Source organism: Brassica napus, chromosome C2, assembly GCF_020379485.1.
Source record: "Brassica napus cultivar Da-Ae chromosome C2, Da-Ae, whole genome shotgun sequence".
In the NCBI taxonomy this organism is placed as follows: Eukaryota; Viridiplantae; Streptophyta; class Magnoliopsida; order Brassicales; family Brassicaceae; genus Brassica; species Brassica napus.
In genome coordinates this window covers 4590255-4609736 of record NC_063445.1, presented here as the reverse complement: position 1 = coordinate 4609736, position 19482 = coordinate 4590255, and the positions used below count along the sequence as shown (strand labels likewise).

The following is a 19482-nucleotide window of genomic DNA, read 5'->3' as shown; positions in this document are numbered from 1 at the left end:
TGAAATGTGTTTATATAGAATTAATTTCGAGAGCGGTGGACGACATGGTTTGGCATTCATATTTTAGTACTTATAACTGGTGTGACGGTGGAGAAATATGCTGACCAAACCTAATGAATAGTGGTAGAGTATGAAGCATATATCGTGGACACTCTGAGGATTTTTTTTTGGTGAGAAGGGAAGATTTATCCACGATTACCTTGATAGATATTTTTCTGTCACACTGACGTCAGAATCAAAGAAGAGTCGTGGGGAATCTGTGAAGCTAAGGGTTACAACACCTGAAAGTATAGATGGAATGGTATTAGTAATGATACACATCCGTAGAGAAGTCTTTAAATGTGTAACTTTTCAAGTCTATGAATAACTACAATTACTATATGAAACATAAAGATGGAAAGAGACGTACCTCCAAGTATTTTTTTGAATTTAGAGTGGTTAGCAAGAGTATTGACGTTTTTGTCTCAGTATCATTCCACCTACCTCGGAAAGTGGCTGCAAAACCAATCTAGACCCACTTTTAATCTTCTCACAGAGTCGGAACTTGTCTAACTGCATTATGATTTGTCACGATGCTTTCTCCTAAAGTATTCACTGTCTAACTAATAGCACTCGAAGCAATGCTTATAGCTTCAACTCTGTCCATGAAAGCAACCTTCGGGAAGAAACAAATATTGTTTGAATCCACAAGAAGAACCCATAAGCTTTTCTCTTTGCGGAAAGGGAAGTAAGCCGAATGAAGAATACCGCCTAATATTCGACTGAGGCGTTTCAGAGTGGTCACTGTCGTAAAGTTGCTTTCTCGAAAACTTCTTCACCTTTTGTTTTGCAAGTGACTTCTACTTTCAGAGAGGTATCATTCTTACACCTTCACGATGTCCACAACATCGCTCTCCGTCAAACCAGCAACCTCCGTGAGTGGTTAAGAATGTTCTTCCAGGTGCACCTCTTGAAACTCTCAAAATAATCCAACCTGCAACCCTATCCTTTTAGGGTTAGATTTATTTAAATAAGGAAGTTGTAAGAAAGGAGCACTGAAAGCAACATCCTACAATCAAAGAACAACATTAATATACCTGAAAAATCCTTAAACGTTTTGGGCAAAACTGCAAAAGTATATTTGCAGAAAAAAACTTAATTCCTGAACAATGCACTGAGAGAGCTCCATTAATCAGAGTTGAGGATTTAACCATCCATGGCTTTGCTTATAGCGGGACTAACCCACCATTTGCAATAACCTCCATGATCAAGCTTCTGTGTACCTGATAAACCAGAGATGATTTCACAATTTTTTTGATTTTCAATCAAACCCATTTTTCATAACAGGAAAAAAATCCACAATGCTTTTGATCAAATAGCAGAGGAAAAAAGCTTACTTTATTGTATAAGATGTTAGGTGATGGAGTTTTTACGGAAACAGACATTGATAGAGTTAACGAGAATTAGGTTTACAGACAGTCAAGTAATGTGAGAGAGAGAGATAGAGAGAGAGAGAGAGAGAGAGAGAGAATTCACCATTAGTAGAGTTGATGTTTAATAGTGATTGACCTTTGGGATTTGGTCGAATTGAGGCTATTCATCGCAGGGACGGAACACATTTACGGAGCTTCGAACGGTTACGTTGGTGGATGATGAGACCGAGTTAATGCGAAAGAGTGGGAGGAGTGGTATGATCGACGGTAATGCTTGAGTAAATGGTATATGTTTGCCGAAAGCTGAATACGTTACAGAGCCATTGTTTGGTGTTTCGAGCTTCAGAGACTCAAGGTGCTGGTGATGAAGATTAACCAAACCTAATAACAACTGGGCCTAAGAAAGTGATAGCCCATCAAAAGTATTAATCGTTTCAACATCGAAATCGAAACAAAATGAAAATAAATGAGGACATGTGTCACAAAATGCCCCAAGAACATTGGTGAGGTGGCTCAAGGAGGAGAGAGACAAGCCGACTTTATTGTATAAGATAATTCTTAAATATTTGTTTGGACTCATGGTTCTGAATTGTTTTTCTTGATGTTTTTAGGCCAAAATTTTAATTTAAAACTTGTTAATCTTTACAAGAGTCTGCAGGAAAATAAGATATATATCATACAAATACCATACAAGATTTTAAACTATTAAGTTTCTAGCTAAATTATCTCTCTTACTAAAAGTGAACCTAATTAAAGTAAACATGTCTCTTAGACAGTCTTACCATTTCCTAATAATGGTGTTATTTTATGTAACTTTGTAACTTTGTAACCGTGGATTCGTTGTTCCTTGGTTCAGAACGGTAATGACTGTCATAACTTAAACATCATCTTAACATTTACACACAAAAAAAAAAACTTAAACATCATTTGTCTTCATTGATGTATTTAATCATAACGTATACACTCGTGGTTTTGAGTTGTTTTGTCTTGATGTCTTTCATTTGAGTTATGTCAGTGTCCGAGAAATGTATTTTTAAGAACCAAGAGAGAGAGAGAATTCTTTCTAGAGTCTCTCTCCAACCTTCAGAAAATCCTAGCGTCGCCGTCAAATTGTTGCAGATCTTGTGGAGGAGCTCGATGGTAAGCTTGTAGTGCGGTACTCTTCGCATCCATCCTTTCTTTATTCGTCGCCTCAACCCCAAGTTGTTGTCTTCTTGTCTCTCTTCTTTGCGTGATATTTTTGGATTCTCTAGCTCTCCAAAACTTTCAAAAATCAGAGGTGTCTTTGGTTTCTATAGAACTCTGTCAAAAAGAAATGAGAATGACGATTCTTGAGAGTCCTTGGAACTCACCTAAACCTCTGACTGCGCTCGTTCTGGTCAGATTTGAGATTCGAGACCTGCTGGAAACTCTGACGTGTCACTACAGTCTCCACTCTCCAGTCTTGCTGCTCTTCCCAGTTGGTCTCCACTATCAGTTTGTTTCAGAGTTTGTTTGTAGAGCTTCTCCTCTCAGTCTCTGAGTCAAAGGTGGTTATTAGGCAAATCACCGAGGACCTCTATTTCCTTAGTTCGAAAGAGAAAAACCATGATGGTCTCTGGTTTTAGCTTGGTAACTCCTTCTTGATGCCGATGTTGTTCACTTGGGTTTTGAGGACAACCCTTAATTACAATGTCACCTGCTTCAAGGCTGAGGCTTCTTCTATCTACTTTGAAGGAGTATATACACTTTTTCTTTCGTCTATTTCATCCTTCTATGCTCTGGTTCTAGCTTGTGTGTGTCTTGAAGTCGTTGTTGTACCCATTGTGTCGTGTAGCGGGATAGGGATCAGATCAACCGTCTGCGCTTGACTGTAGCCAGTATTTCATTTTTAAACGGCGTCGAGGCCGGATATTTATGTTTGCAAACATCGAGCAAGCTAACTTTGTTGGCCAGCGCCCTCTTTCAGCAGAGCTCCGGAATGGAAGCCAGCCGTCATCGTCTATGCCTGCTTGGAGCAACCTTCGTGAGATGTGACTAAACATCGATCTCTTATGGCTTTACTCTTATTGTTTCTGGTTGCTCCATTAATATGAAAAGTGCTTGGGAGGAGGATATTAAATTGTTAGTCTTGGTCCTAGTTTGCTATTATGTTCAAGCTTCCATTGTTTGGTTAGGATTGAACATATCTCTTTGTAATTTAGGGGTTTTTTAAAAACTTTTGTGCAGCTATACAATTTCAAAATGACTGAAAAGTAGACTGGATTGCTTTAACATGTAACCAAACCATCATTCTTTGCAAAGACATTTACAGTTTAGTAAAAAAAAAAAATTAAGAACCTACAAAACGAACATCATCACGGATCTCATAACAGTGAAACGAACTGATCATTTTATTTCATTTTTCTTTATATTGATCTTTTAAATCTGGGACCATGCAGAAATGATTTTTTGACAAAAGACAAATCCTTATTTGTCAAGAAGGCGTAAGTACTCGAGGATGATATAACAATAGTATAAGTTTTAGTCTTCTAGAATGTAGTATATCATTTCAAAATGTCCATCTAAAATAAATATTTAAAAGTCTAAAAATAGAATTAAAAACGAGTACTTGATTTTGGACTTTCGAAACCGTAGTTATTTTTCGTTAACTTCGTTTTTGTAATGAGTATAATCTAACTATCCGATATTTAATATTTTGTCACATTCCATGTTGGTGTATGTGTTAAGATCCACATTAACACTTTCAAAATAATATAACCCATTTCTAGCAAAAAGAAAAAAAACAGCTTAAAATATTATCTGTTTGATAAAAATATATTACTTTATGCGTTTGCAAAAAAATAATATATATATTACTTTATGGTTTATATATTTAAACCGTTCCCATGTGGATGACTGATTTGAAATATTTAGATTCAGCGCAGATAATAGGGAAGAACCCAAACTACTTCACAAGTGTAGCTTTCTTCAAACGTGACACAATACGATGATATGATGTTGACCAAACATATCTATCAATATAAATATAGAGAAGTGAATATAAGTACTTTATAAATGGCAAAAAGGACTTGAAATGTACCGACCCATCCACTTAAAATCTGTATGCCTTGCACTTTCTTCTGGTCTAGCGTATGTAGAAGAGGGTTGGGAAATAAAGTATATACTAACAAAGTAACACGGGAATAAAGTATATATACTAACAAAATAGCACCATTTCGAATCCAATTAAATTACAATTTCTGTGGTTTGGAATTGAAGGTCTCTCTTTGAGGCTCTTCTGAATTATTCATCTTAGCCAAATCCCACTAACACATCAGCTTTGTCAATTTTAAGTACTGCCAATGCTCGTGAATTTTCATGTAAAAATAGTTACATGTCTATTATACCATTATATATGGCTGTCTTAATCACATTTTTCGATGCAAAGTTTCAACCAACTAAAAGGAAAAAATCATACGGTGGCTGCCTCCCTCGAGATCACTTGTTTCGAATATATCACGTGTCGATTGACTTATATATCACAGGTGAGACTTTTAAAAAATTAGTTCAAACTGAAGTAAAGTAAGCAAAGCTGAATAGAAAACAGATGCATATCTGTAACATATACATACAGTAATTGACATCCACAACATAGATTGTGTACTAAAAGGGAAAATTAACTCATTTTTCATGATAAAGAGCTCGAATAATACAACGGCAATGGATTAGTTTTTTTAAAATTAGGAAGGTTATTTTCCATCTTAAGTTTTTATATTGTGATTTCATTTTGACTGTATTTTTGTTTCTCAGATTAAGATTTCTCTTACAACTCTTTTTAAATAGCATTGCAAATGAAAAAAGACACTATAAATTCAATAAAGTTTCACATTCTAATTTCACATGCTCTCTCATATACTACTAAAATTATGGATAGGAATGATTAAAGCCCTAATTTTGTTGGTTAGTGAAAGAAAAAGTTAGTATAAGCTTGTGAAACGAGGAATTACGGCGGCACGTGTGTAAAAGAATAAACATGACTACCTTCTTCATCAGCGCGTACCACGTAATCATCTTCTTATCAACGCGCATACAACCTAGGGATGTCAATTGGGCACATTGTCCATGGACGGTCCATGTCCAAATCGATATAGACTAATATGGTCACGCCTAAATCTGTCCGAAGTATTTTCTGTCCAAATGGATTATGTCCAGATACGTCCAAAGTCCAATGGACAAAAGCAAATGAACATGGACCGCCTAAATACGCCCATAATTTTAAAAATATCTAGGGTTAGTATTTGGAGAAAAAAATCTGAAATCACAAATTCACAAATTCATAAGTTTAAAACTTTAATTATCTTTTGTGAAACATGAAATCTAAGTATCTTTTGTAAAAAATGAAATTTAAGTAAATTTAAGATGTTATATATATATGACATTGTACATTTTTTAAGTTTGAAAATTAGACATTTTACATTAAACGGACATCTGGATTCCATGGACAGTCCACCTGGTTATGGTCCTATTTGGATATGGTCCTATTTGGACATGGTGCTATTTGGGCTCGACCAAAAACGCCCAGAAAAAAATAAGCCCATCTAGACACGCCCAAATCCACCCAATCCGTCCAGTTGACATCCCTAATACAACCTGAGACCTTCTTCTTCTTCTTCTATTCTTACACTCTACTTAACACACACCCACACATATAAATACACTAACAAGCCGCCATTCTTACTATAACTTTCAACTCCAAAGTCCAAACAATAGCTGAATAAAATATACAAAGAAACCCTAATAACCAAATTAGTTATATACACAACACACTTATCCAAACCTTTGCATTTGGTTTATAGATATGGATGCATCACCCAAGTACACAGGTGTAAGGAAGAGGAAGTGGGGCAAATGGGTTGCTGAGATTCGTCTCCCAAACAGCCGCGAGAGGATCTGGCTAGGCTCTTTCGACACCGCTGAGAAGGCGGCGCGTGCTTTCGACGCGGCTCTTTATTGTCTACGTGGCCCCGGTGCGCGTTTCAACTTCCCGGACAGTCCACCGGAGATACCTGGCGGACGTTCTTTGACGCCGCAGCAGATTCAGGTCGTAGCCAGCCGTTTCGCCTGCGAGGAAGTGTTACCACCGCAGCAGCAGCAACAACAACAGCCTCCGGCGTCACCACGTGGAGATAAGACGGAGGATGGGGGAGGAATTTCGGCACGTGGGGATATTAGTGGTGGTAGTGGTGGGCCGACGTCAGGTCAAGTTGGGGAAGATAACAACAACCACGAGGATAATAGTAATGATACGACATCGTATTGGCCGTTTCTGTGGGAGGAGAATCATGTGGTTCCTACTACGTCGGAAGAGTTTGGAACTTTTTTCATGGACGATGATTCGACCAATTTGTATACGCAACAACAACATCAGCTCTCATCTGATATTTACGACGATGGAGCTTATGCTGTTGTAGATGATCTCTCTCATTACAATATTAACCTTTGGAATTTCTGAGATCCTTTTTTTTTTATCAGCGATCTTGGGCCAAAATATTCCATCATTGCTGAAGGTGAAACATTAAGCTACTAGCCTCTTAGTATAGTAAGAGTGTAAGACTAATAGCTAGGTAATTCATCTTATTTATCTTTCTATTTTTTTTTTATTTAAAATTTACACCAATTTATTTCACATATCATCTGTGTGCTATATGTGCTTTGTATTACATTGCAGTATTGCACATTACTTCCATTGTAGTTTTCTTTCTTTTTGTTTTCTACGATTTGCTTTCGTTTTTTGTAACAAGCCAATCTTGACTCCTACTGTTTGGTCATAGATTGTTTTTTCAAAGTGTATACATAAGGTTTCATGTGTGTGTTCTATAAATATTTAAATAGAAATTCTATGTAAAGAGATAACAGTATAGTAGTTCAACTAAATCTAGAACTAATAATTTAAGTTCTACTAGGATATAGGACAAATGTTTTATACTTTGCCAGCCTTCACAAATATAATCAAAAGGGTGCTTACAGAATTAAAAATAATATAAACCAAAAATCGTCTCCATGCGCAGATGTTTCCATTTTCTTATTTGTTCATTTTGTTGTTACAGAGCTGTATACTGTTTTATCATTTTTAAATACAAAATTGTTGTTAATCAAAAAACAAAATTGGCAACAGACGCTGAGTTAGGATCAAAATTTAGTAGTGGCATATTTATTCTTCCAAATTTGCATAAATTGTTCTTTAACATTTTAAAATCTCAGGAGCAAAAGCTGCAAAGCTCTCTATCTGACCACTCATTCCACGCAACTCGGGAAACTTTTCTTTTAAAACCCAATCTTTTAACGAACTTACCCTCGCTTGGTCCTTATAATAAGTTAATAACTGTGCATTCGCCTTTTATTAGAATTGAGTGATGTTTAGTCAGATTTATTTTAGTCCCTACCCCAGCGTAAACCGATCAGCCACTTGAATTTCCAATCACATCACTTTTTCTAAGAAACCACATATCACTGAATTGGGATCTATTGATACTAACCCTTGGGAGTATGTAAATTATGCAGGTATTAAATCTCAAGCCCAAACAATCAAGCAAATCCCAAAGCCAAAGCCATGTAATTAGGGTTCTTGAATTTCATCTAATATGCTTAGCTAATGCAACATTGGCTGCCGTAGAGCAGCTTATCTTCCCCTTATCTTTGTATGAAACTATGAATCATTACATCTCTATTTGTATAGAATTCTAGAACCCTTTTTTTTTGAACAACGGTTATCATATTAAATAGAATTCTAGAACCCTAATTACATGGCTTTGGGCTTTGGTTGATTGTTTGGGCTTGAGCTTTAATAGCAGGCACCACATTCCAAGACTAGATGTTATGACATTCGAGATCAACTAGACAATCTTCACTGGGTTAAACGGTGTTTAATCGGATCAGGAATCAAATTATTGATTGTAAAACTGAAAACTTATTATAGGATATGTTGGACTCGAGATTTAGTTCCAATTCTAGTTTCGGTGAGCCTGCAATATACTAAATTCCAAGAGTTTAAGGGCTCTATATTCTTATTAAATTGTAGTTGGTATTTCTAATTAGGAAAGTGGCTCGTACATATATATACTACTATTGTTTATTGGTTTCCATTAAATGTAAACCTTTACCCATATAAACAAGCACGTACGTAACAGTTAATGTGGTGCTTTAAAACTTATCACGTGAATTCAATATCTTCTCGCATTCGTCCATATAAAACAGACAATATCAATAAATTGACTAGACAAAACAAATGCTAGCTATGTGTTGTATATGCATATTACTTTGCTTAACAATATTACAGTTAAACTCATTGAAAACTAAAAACAAAACTACAAGTCAGGCAGGTAAATAACTCATTTCCCTTAGCTCTGAAGAATTAAAAACAAAACAATCATCCAAAAATAAACAAATGATAATAAAACAGAACAAAAACCAAACAAGGAAACAAGAATGCACCAAAAGTCAGCCTTGCATTTAATATATGCAATTTTGTAATAAGTAACTTCATGTTAATCTCTTTCTCTCTATACCTTTCGCTATCGAATAACCTTTCTTGATTGTTAAAAAAAATTAATGGCTCCGTCGTTTCTAAGCGTGGCCAAGTTCGTCGAAGCAATACTTCGCCGAAGATTCTCCTCCGCTGGTCTCTCTCTACAAACCCTATCCATCGACTCCGAAACCACCATACAATTCTGGGGTCCACCGCCATCTCTATCACATGAAAACAAACAAAAACGGTCCCTTCTCCTCCTCCACGGTTTTGGCCCCTCCGCCGTATGGCAATGGAGCCGGCAGGTAAAACCACTCTCACTCGCCTTTCGTCTCTACATCCCAGACCTTGTCTTCTTTGGCGGCTCCACGACAACGTCATCTTGCTCCGACGAGAACCGGTCAGAGATGTTTCAGGCTTCGTGCATGGGGAAGCTGATGGAGAAGCTCGGTGTGGAGAGATTTAGTGTTGTCGGGACGAGTTACGGTGGGTTTGTGGCGTATAACATGGCGAAAATGTTTCCGGAGAAAGTGGACAAAGTGATTCTTGCTAGCTCCGGAGTTAATATGCGGCGGAGTGACAATGAGTCCTTCATAGCGAGGGCCAAGTGCCACCGTATAACGGAGGTGATGCTTCCTTCCTCGGGGACCGATCTCAGGAGATTCTCTGGGATGATTTCTTCTAGGAGACTCAATTTTGTCCCAGATTTTGTATGGAACGACTTTTGCCAGGTATTTTTATTTCTTAACCTTTTTCTTGGAAAATTCAGTAAATATATTATAAAAATTATAGTACATTTTTAATATATTCTTTTTTTGTAACTTAATAATTAATATATTTGAACTAACGTTACATTTATCAACGGATAACATTAGTGAAAATTCGTGATTCTTCCACATATTTTTAAAAAGTGTTTCTTATCATTTTCATACAAAATTCTATAATTTATCTCTTTTGTAAATGAATTTTATTTGGAGATCAAATTAATATATCTGAACAAGGGGAGTCCATGCCGGAGTCCAAACTAGCCTCTGATATTTGTAAATGCCAAATATTATTGCCATTTGAGCATTCAAAGTTGTCATACAATTTTCTTATTAAAATCCAAATTTTTATGCAATATAAAGAACCACAATCTTAAAAAAAGAAGAAGATATATTGACCACACACTTATTTCAGATTATTAAACGAAAAGAAAAGAAAATAATGGAGCATAAAGATGCACTCCACTAGTTTATCTTTACAAAGAGTGATTGATAAAAGAAGATAAACGGAAGTTGTCACTCTCATATGGTTATAATACTAAAAGCTTGTATAGCATTGAAGCTCCCAAAGCTGGACTAATATGTCTCATTCCTTTAATCTTAAGTAAAAACAATTACATCGCTATTGAAGCAGAGTTTGGCTTGCATGATTGACATATAATAATATTCAAAATTTGGGAAAATACGCAGAAAATGTATTCAGAGAATAGAGAGGAAAAGGCAGAACTTCTAGAGGGGCTCAGTATTGGGAGGGACGATCAAACTAACATTACTCCCATTCAACAGGTTCGCTTCTAGCTATTACCATTAATTTTTTTGTTACGCTTTCACCATTATTATTTGATTTGGTTTCATGCTAACACCAACATTTGAGCATTTCTATTTCACTCTATATTTTACTCCAAAATAAAATAAAAAATGGAATAATAAACAAACAATACGAATATTATGCTATAAATAGAATAATTTTTATTATTTGTTCATTACTTTATTTCCTACTCTATTTTATAGTAAAGTTAGATTCGAATCCCTATGTACGTACGGATATATGTTTGTTTTTAAAATAATATTTTAAATTAAAATAAATTATAAAGATAAATATTTAATATCAATTTTTATGTATATAATTTTATGATAATTTCAAAAAGAATTAGAATATACTGTTTAATTTCAAATTAGTTACTAAAGTATATATAAAATTTGGTCTAGACTAAATATGATAAACAAAATAATTGCATAATGAAAATATATTTGATTTTTCTTAAGAATGTTATTGTTTAGATGCATATAATGTTTCTGTTAGAAAGTATCATATATGCATAAATTTAAGATAATTAGTTTAGTTTTTAATTAATGGTTTAATATAGACTTTTGTATGGTAAATAAAAAATAAGATTCTAAATTAATAGATTAGATATATGGTGGGGATTGAGATGCCTTTAATATAGTAATTTTGTTGTTTAATTGCTGACCTTTTTCTTACTCAATGATAATGAAGTAGTGTTATTTTTATTGAGAAACTATGATTAACTACAATCCTCGGTAAAACAAACAAAAGAGATCCCTATGTAGCAAGATTTTATTGGATAATTTCTGATAATTTTATTTTAAGCACATATGTAAAAATTTGCAATCTATTTTAGATACATTTACTTTCAGATTTGGTGTTTAGTGTTTGTTAATTTTCAACCTGTACCGTAGACCTTAAACTATACAACTTCTAAACAATTTATTTGGGTACTTTTCAACGTTAACGCTAAATGACAACAAATATTTTTTGCGTTTACATTTTGTATTTGTAAAGTTGTGCCTTTTTGGAAAAACAATCCACATGCATAAACGCATGCGCATGAACAATGCTAGCAAGTTGCAATAGCGAGGATACCTAGAAGTTCCCCCGCCCCATAACTAGTAGACCTAGAGTGTTAAAAATAGGATAGTTTTGTCGAAATTTGTTTTTGTTATTTGTTGTGAAAAATGTTTATAATAAGCTTTTTATACTCGATATACGAAGCTATTTTCTCTAACTACATTACAATATAAATAACATATTTATATAGCTTTCTAATTTTGATCCATTATAATAAAATTAAATGACTAATAATAAGCATGAATCATGCAGGACGTAATGCTGATATGGGGAGAGCATGATCAGGTCTTTCCTTTGAAAATGGCCCATGACCTGAGAGAGTAAGAAGACCCTCGGTTATTTCTTTAGCACTTAGTTTATATATTGTTTTTTTTTAAATTCACATATTTTCAATACATCTATAGGATGTTGGGGAAAAAAACGAAGCTGAAAGTGATACAAAAGACATCACACATACCCCAAACGGAAAAGCCCAAAGAATTCAATGGCACTATCATGTCTTTTTTGTTATCTCCCTCTCCTTCAATATAATTGTAACAAACATATCAAACTAAAAACTTGCGTATTTGATTCCTCAATTCCTCAACGTTAGAAGTGTTTTTTTTTTTGTAATCAGAATGTTAGAAGTGTTTGTGACAATGTCAAATACATTTAAGATTTTTTTAACTAATGGAGATTAGATAGGTGAACAATAAAAACAAGATTAATGATGTTCCATTTTAGCAAAACGGATGCTAGAAAAGTTTATTTATGAAAAGTCTCGGGAATACGTTCATAAGGTAAGAACTGCATGCAGGGTACGTGGCGTGGATGACGATAAGTTTAAGCCAATAGTTTCTTCTGTCCCTTCACTCAAAACTGACTTTATGTATTTTTCAAAAAAAAAAAAAAAAAAACTGACTTTATGTTCTAAGACCATCTCCAACCCACCTCTATTTTTATCTCTATATTTTTCTCTAAAATAGAGAAACTCTATTATAGAGGTGGATTTGCTCCAATGTATGCCTCTATAATAGAGTTCCTCTATTTATAGGGGAAAATATAGAGATTTGCTATTTTCATCTCTAAATATAGAGGTAAAAAATAGGATTTCTCTATATTTCCTCTAAAATAGAAGAACTCTATTATAGAGGCATACATTGGAGCAAATCTACCTCTATAATAGAGATCTCTATTTTAGAGGAAAATATAAAGACATACATTGGAGATGCTCTAAGTAAAACCACCAGAGCACACAGATACACAAAGATATCACATTATAAAACATCTCATTTCCTCTTCTCTTTCATATCCTCTGTCTCTATCTTGATTTTGAGAAGAATACAAAAAGTTCAAAATTTCGATTGCTATGGATAACATTCATAATGCAATGTGCGCCACTGCAGCCAACTTCCGACTTACCAAGGTAATATACCCTGCTATATCAACATTCACCCCCTGCTTTATCAGCATCTTCTACTACCTCAATAGCATGGACCACCTGATGACGTCCACAAAACGATGGACCAATAACTGCATGGGCTGGGTGCCTCCTTACTCTCAGATCTACATCGCCATGCTGCTCTATATTCAAACTATGCGAGCCATGGAAGCCTCCGGCTATGTATCCCCCGGGTCCGAACTCTCTCTCCTCCTCGGAGACTTCTGTAACCAATTCCCTTTACAAAACCTCTGGATCCCTGGTCCCTTGGTTTATGCTTTCAAAAGCGTTTCATGCTTCTCTCCCTCTGCCTCAGGAAGATTCGGAAATGTAACTCCAGCGCTCCCCGCGACTCCAGGATGGTCTAGAGCTCGAAGATACAGGATTGCTGACGCTGCTACAACTCACCTTCCTAATATTAACATTTTCATCTCTAGACTGAACTCTGTCTGTGCTGCGGCTACTCGCCCCAACATTGCGTCGCAGCTCTTTTTAAGTGATGTCGACGGTCCAAACTACATGGCTAATTTATTCAACCAACCTTGTGACCAAAGTGAAAATATACAAGCTAACCTCACCTCCCCTGGTGCGTCCCTGACCTACTCTGGAAGCTTAAGATTGTGGCAAGATGCTAACCACCAACTCCCATTTCTCGGCATTCCAAAATCTCTGTACGTGAATGATACTGAAGTTGATGATAATTGGTTAACCTTTCTAAGGCTGTCGGAAGACGCCACCTGGTTTGGATCGCTTGCAGCTATGATGGCTAAGTACTGCCAGTTTTGGAAAGGCTCTGTGCCTTTATACGACTGTTCTGCTTCAGATTCAGCCGCTGGTGCTGTACGTTGCACTGCCACTGACACTGACGTGTTTGATCCCCCACACTGGATTGCACAGGCTGGAAACCGCACTGCAACCCAACACGCCAACCCACACCAAGTTGGACATTACTCTATGCGTTCTAATCTTTCTCTAGTCTTTAAGGCTGCTACTAGCGTAGAAGACATCTCTCGCGCCCACATCTTCGCAGCTAACACGTACAACATATATTTGAGCCCGAATGACGATGGACACGGTGCTCTCCGTCGTGGAGTGTTTTGGAGCATCCACCCCGATGCGTTTACAAAGTCTGGAATAGAGATTTACCCCGGCGTATTCTCCTCTTTAGCCCGAGACTACCATTCTCACTCTCCGATCTATCCCGACTAACTCTCAGACACATCACCAGATGATGCTTCCTCTTTTTCCTAGGTTTTGGTTAACATCATAAGAATGTGCGGGCGAGTTTTCAACTTCTTCATCTTATTATTATTAAAAACTAATACAGCGATCGTGTGACACCTGCCTACGATGGAACTTTAGGTATTTAATGCTTTTGATTAGGAAAACGGATATGGTAGAAGTTGATTTATCACCAGTCACGAGGATATGTTGGTCATTGTCTTTAAACAATTTCTTTTACAACTCCAAGAAAAAACATGAATTCATCACGACTCACGACCCTTGTGTTTTTCTTCCTTCACAAAGACAAAAAAAAAAAGTTCCTTAAAAAGACAATAATAGCATCATAGACCGAGGACATTAGCTAGTAATCAACACTTAAGAATTAAATAACGAATTAGCCAAAACCAGAGTTAAGACATGCCAACAGCTTGCCTTCTCAAGCTGTTGTTGAAGATGAAGTTGGCTGTGTAAATATATCAGCAACCAAAGGATGTGTAATAAGTATGTAATTTGCCTCTACTACTCTAGGTATTTAAATGCAAATGAAAATAGGAAGTAATGGATTGTGGATAACACAATCCGGCAACGTGGATGAAATGAGATTAAGGTGTTAGGCAATATCACATGATCGGACGGACAGCACGGTCGTGACAATAACGTTGAGTGGGGTTAAGTGGTTTGTTTGGCCACGTTAGATTGAAATATTTAATTGGGATGGGAAAAGTGAAATGAGAGTGGGTCTATTGATGTGGGCTACAGGAAGGCCCATGACAACGACCTTGATGAGATGAGATCCTATGTTGATATACGGTGTTGATTGAATTTGAATGCTTTACGTTACGCAAAATACCCTAACTAGCTTCTTTCTTTTGATATAGTATGTATAAAGTGTGAATTCAAAATTTTTAAAATACTGCTGGTAGTTTTTTGTATCTTTAGTAAACCCCAATACTTTTATTTTAGCCGCATGCATAAATACTATGTAATTGTAATAATGAAAAAATTTCGACCAAATTGGACATGGTATAATGAACGAATCTAGAAGAATATGAACATAAAATCATCTAAAAGTGGTAACTGGTAAGAGTACATTAAATAATTAATTTGAAAATATCCTTCTCCAATTCGGCAATTCCTTTTGCACCAAGAAAAGAAAAAAGTAAACAGTTCTTATAAAAAATAAATTAAAATCTGCAGGTCCCACTTCTTCATAGGATAAGCCTCACCGTATTTCAGACAACAATTAAAAATGGCCATCTCGTCATCGCCACGTCACATTCATACCCAGTTCCTATCCAGCCGCAACGGTCAAGGATACGCCACGCGTCGAACATCGATGGCTCTATCTTCCACGAGCCTAAACAAATTATAGAGAAAATAAGATTAACAATGTTAATTTACAAATTACAAGGCCAGTTTTGCAAATTAGTCCTTCAATTTCATATTGTCAATTTTTAGTCCAAATAAAAACAGTTTTCAGCTAAAAAAGGTTATTTGTATGAAAATAAACAAAATAAAATTTTATTTTGTATTAAATAAGTTTTGAAGTCTTGAATTTTATTTTATCAATTCCTCCACCAAATTATTAGAGTTAGCAATATGTAAAATAAACAAAGTAGGACAGCCAAATTGTAAATAAAGAAAATAAGGCAAGACCAACATGCAGAGTGCTTGGATGAGGATAAGATTAAGCCAACAGTTTCTTCTGTCCCCTCCTCTGTCTTTTCCCTCAAAACTTACCTATCCTCTTCTTTTTCCTCACTTTTTCCATTTAAAATTTAATAAAAGGTAATAAATAGATAATAATTTGCTTCTTATTTTGTTATTAAATATTCTTTTTTAGGAAAACCACCAGAGCACACAGACACAAAAAAAAAAAAGGAGATCAACAATATAAAGATATCTCATCTTCTCTCCCCCTTTCATTTCCTCTCTGTCTCTATTGTGTGTTTCAGAAGAATCTTACGATGGATAGAGTTGAATCTTATGTGTTTGATATCTCCGGTGATAGTTTGTATCAGTCGTCTTCTTCTGAGTCTTTCTCCTCACCTTCTTCTTCTTCCGCTGCGTCTTCTTCCATTGGGAAGAACAGCGACGATGAAGAAGACTTTCACGGTGGCGAAGGGGAAGAGAATGAAGCTGAGTCTACGTACAAAGGCCCTCTTGCTCTGATGGAATCACTAGAAGAAGTCTTACCCGTTAGGTAAAAACTTTCTAAATTGGGAAACTTTTTTTTTAAAGAAAAATTGGAACTTTCCTGATCTGTGATAATGTGTTTGTTTTGCGTAGGAAAGGGATATCGAGTTTTTACAACGGAAAGTCAAAGTCATTCACGAACCTAGCGGCTGAGGCTGCGTCGGCGTTGACTTCTTCGTCGTCGATGAAGGACTTGGTGGCTAAGCCGGAGAATCCTTACAGCCGGAGGAGGAGGAACCTCCTCTGCCATCAGATTTGGGAGAACAACAACAAGAAGACGACTCCACGTGGCGGAATCTCCAAGAAACACGTCATGAGCTCGAGCAGGAGCGCGTTGACGCTCGCCATGGCGGTTGCGGCCGGAGAAGGATCTTCTTCCGGGGGAGACTCGTCGCAGGGTTCGAGTCCGTCTCCTCCGAGGCAGAGACATCATCAGACGATGATGATGATGCTTCCTCCGTTGTATCCTAGGAGTCAGGGGTCCGTTGGTAATTTGAAGTCGTCTCAATCGTCGTTGGAGTTTTGTGCCTTGAGATCGTACTCGGTGGCTGATATCTCGAGGTGTTTTCCGTCGACGGCGAGTGGTCTTGGGGCAAGTGACTCATAGGGATCATGACATTTGTTTTGTTGAAGTTATATTAATAACCCTTTTTAGGTTTTTGGATTTAACGTCCGGAGAATGTATAGACGAGTTTGAAAACTTTTAAATGGATCTACAACTTTTTCATCTTAGTTTTTCTTCTTAATCAAGGTTTGAATACTAAAACCATATGAAATATTTTTATATTTAATTATAAACTGGCAATGCGTAGTTGATAAAGAGAAATATCTAGTGATCAGAATCTATGTTTGGTGGGGAGAGGATGGGATTTTCTTTTATTAGCTATTGAATCTCTTTTGATTTATTACCAATAAGGTGTTGATTGTGCTGGTGAGGACTGACCGTATGTTGAGGAGTAATTTGTGTAACAAATGTCACACAAGAAGCTTGGCAAAAATCAAGTCATATTAGTTTTATCTGTTGGTTCAAGTCATAGCCGTTACCATAAATTTTTGTCAAAGATAGATTTGTAAGTTATAATATGGTATAACCTTAATCATGAATAGTTACAAGTTACAAGATTCATAATCTATATACTTCAAACACAAAAACTTCAAAATGTCAAATATAGAAAACCCTTCATTGCTTCCTAGCTGTTTCTACTAGTTTAGATTTATGGAGCTGGAGAAATAATGAATTTGAGACGACTATAAGATCAAGTTCAATACCATTAGTCCACCTCAAAGAAGTTAACCATGAAAATGATCGTTATTGCAATTCAGTTGAGGATCTTACCATAGGAACACGCGCCTATATCCAGAGTACTGAAGATTAGATATAAACTCAAATTTCTTTCCAGGAGAAAAAAAGAATAGTTGGTTGATTCGCTCTGAAAGTCTCACTCCCCACATTCTCAGCCACTGCCCATTCCCTATCCCCTGATAAAAGGACTGGTTTAATTTGATGCCCACTTCTCCTGAAGCCTTTAATAAGACCAACAACATGAAACTGTAGAGACACTCGGTGGTTGTTGTTTCAATTAGGACAAAAGGTTCACTCTAATTGGACATAGAATAACTAGGAGCAACGTACTCATGGACGGTTTTAAAAATGGGTGAAAACTACATGGCTATAGTAAATTCAACTGAATCATTAGATCTTCTGAATGACCTAGATGCTTGGGGTCTCTGGGACACAGTGAGTATATGTAATGTGTTGCCATTGTATCAGCACTCTATGTGATCCATACTTGAACATATTCCGGGGATTCATACCACCTCTTGGAGGATTAGATTTGTCTCCCATTTTGGCGTTCCTTGTTCTCAACGCCTTCACCAGCACTGCTATATATGGCTCTTCCATGCGAGCTCCCACCAGCTGAAGGAGCGGCTTATTCATCATCTTGTGAGACAAAGTGGATGAGAAGGAAAAGGTTGACCAGCCACAAGAACCATAGACCAAGCTCTGCTTCTAGGAACTGAACCTCTCTCCTCTTTTCTACGCTTCAGATGTGATATATAACTTTTGAGTAATTTCATTCTTCTGCATCTTTGGATTCTGAGTATTTTCTGTAAATTTTATTTAGAAATTTTATGAAAAAAGTTGTCTATGATATACAGAAAACTTTATTATTATTTTTTTTATCAAAACAGAAAACTTTATTATATTTGCATATTCAGGGGAAATTATAAGCTTTGTTTTTCTTTTCGTTTGTTGCAGTTTGAACAACTTTCACTAAGGGTCTAAGCAGAGGCTTTGCATTTTCAAGACGAAAATAAGAAGGACGGCGATGACAAGCGGCCCACCAAACGAATTACAAAGCCTGAGAAACCAGTAAGTATCAAATCTGATCAATCTAGTCACAATAAAAGCAGGGGCGGACCCAGGGCAAGAGGGGGTGTGGCATGTGCCCACCTTAATTTTTTTTTTCCATTAATAATTAGTTTTAATTAGGCACAAGGCAAAGGGCATAAGGCAGTGGCCAAAACCAACAAGAGGAGGAGCATGGGACACGAAAACATGAACTGGAGAGTTCTTCTTCCGGTTCTAGATCCTACTATGATAGGTTGTGGAGGTAGAGACCAAGTCATATATATAACTTTGGCTGTTTGTTAGAGCGTTTGTTAAATCCACAGTGCCACTGCCAACAATAGTGCAAGTAGATGGCATTCCAAACTTGCAAATAAAATATACATTTCCTTGACCAAAAAAAAAACATGTAAAATTCTTATTTTCTTTCGCATGTATATAGTTTCACTATAAGTAGTTAATTGGACACAGAACTCTATTTTCAGTGTCTAGCTCTGAATATGGATTAAACTATGATTTGTTTTATTTTGATTAAAGACTCGTAAAATTAAAACCGAGATTTCAGCAAATGGTAAACTAAGACATACAGCATAGAAAGTGGTTTTCTTTACCAAAAAAAAGTCGTTTGTCGTTTTTATTACCGTACAGATTTAACCTCGTGTAATAATATTGCGAATTATTTCTATCTATATTTAGAAATAAAAGAAAAATATAGAACTCTGCAATATAATATGTATAATATATATTATGCGTTTTATTT

The 19482-nt window shown here is 36.1% G+C and overlaps 3 protein-coding genes across 3 annotated transcripts; all 3 read left to right on the top strand.

The window, feature by feature from the left end:
- Window positions 1-1441: 1441 nt before the first annotated feature.
- On the top strand, window positions 1442-7050 carry LOC106427328 (ethylene-responsive transcription factor ERF016). The gene has a single exon (XM_013868055.3). It carries the CDS (start codon window positions 6232-6234, stop codon window positions 6883-6885), a length of 654 nt encoding a protein of 217 aa, XP_013723509.2. The 5' UTR covers window positions 1442-6231; the 3' UTR covers window positions 6886-7050.
- A 1537-nt stretch (window positions 7051-8587) lies between these two features.
- On the top strand, window positions 8588-12139 carry LOC106416552 (2-hydroxymuconate semialdehyde hydrolase-like). The gene is made up of 4 exons (XM_013857483.3): window positions 8588-9629; window positions 10353-10448; window positions 11785-11852; window positions 11937-12139. The coding sequence occupies exons 1-4, from the start codon at window positions 8982-8984 to the stop codon at window positions 12061-12063; spliced, it is 939 nt and encodes a 312-aa protein (XP_013712937.2). The 5' UTR covers window positions 8588-8981; the 3' UTR covers window positions 12064-12139.
- Window positions 12140-15893: 3754 nt separating this feature from the next.
- Window positions 15894-17104, top strand: BNAA02G05360D (protein OXIDATIVE STRESS 3 LIKE 2). Its single transcript, XM_013804978.3, has 2 exons — window positions 15894-16379; window positions 16466-17104. The coding sequence occupies exons 1-2, from the start codon at window positions 16144-16146 to the stop codon at window positions 16977-16979; spliced, it is 750 nt and encodes a 249-aa protein (XP_013660432.1). The 5' UTR covers window positions 15894-16143; the 3' UTR covers window positions 16980-17104.
- Window positions 17105-19482: the final 2378 nt, after the last annotated feature.

Excerpts from the sequence above, each read along its gene's own strand:
- LOC106416552 (XM_013857483.3), top strand. The coding sequence starts at position 8,982 with ATGGCTCCGTCGTTTCTAAGCGTGGCCAAGTTCGTCGAAGCAATACTT. Across the intron at positions 9,630-10,352 it reads TATGGAACGACTTTTGCCAG|AAAATGTATTCAGAGAATAG; the intron begins GTATTTTTATTT and ends GAAAATACGCAG. Across the intron at positions 10,449-11,784 it reads ACATTACTCCCATTCAACAG|GACGTAATGCTGATATGGGG; the intron begins GTTCGCTTCTAG and ends TGAATCATGCAG.
- LOC106427328 (XM_013868055.3), top strand. The coding sequence starts at position 6,232 with ATGGATGCATCACCCAAGTACACAGGTGTAAGGAAGAGGAAGTGGGGC.
- BNAA02G05360D (XM_013804978.3), top strand. The coding sequence starts at position 16,144 with ATGGATAGAGTTGAATCTTATGTGTTTGATATCTCCGGTGATAGTTTG. Across the intron at positions 16,380-16,465 it reads GAAGAAGTCTTACCCGTTAG|GAAAGGGATATCGAGTTTTT; the intron begins GTAAAAACTTTC and ends TGTTTTGCGTAG.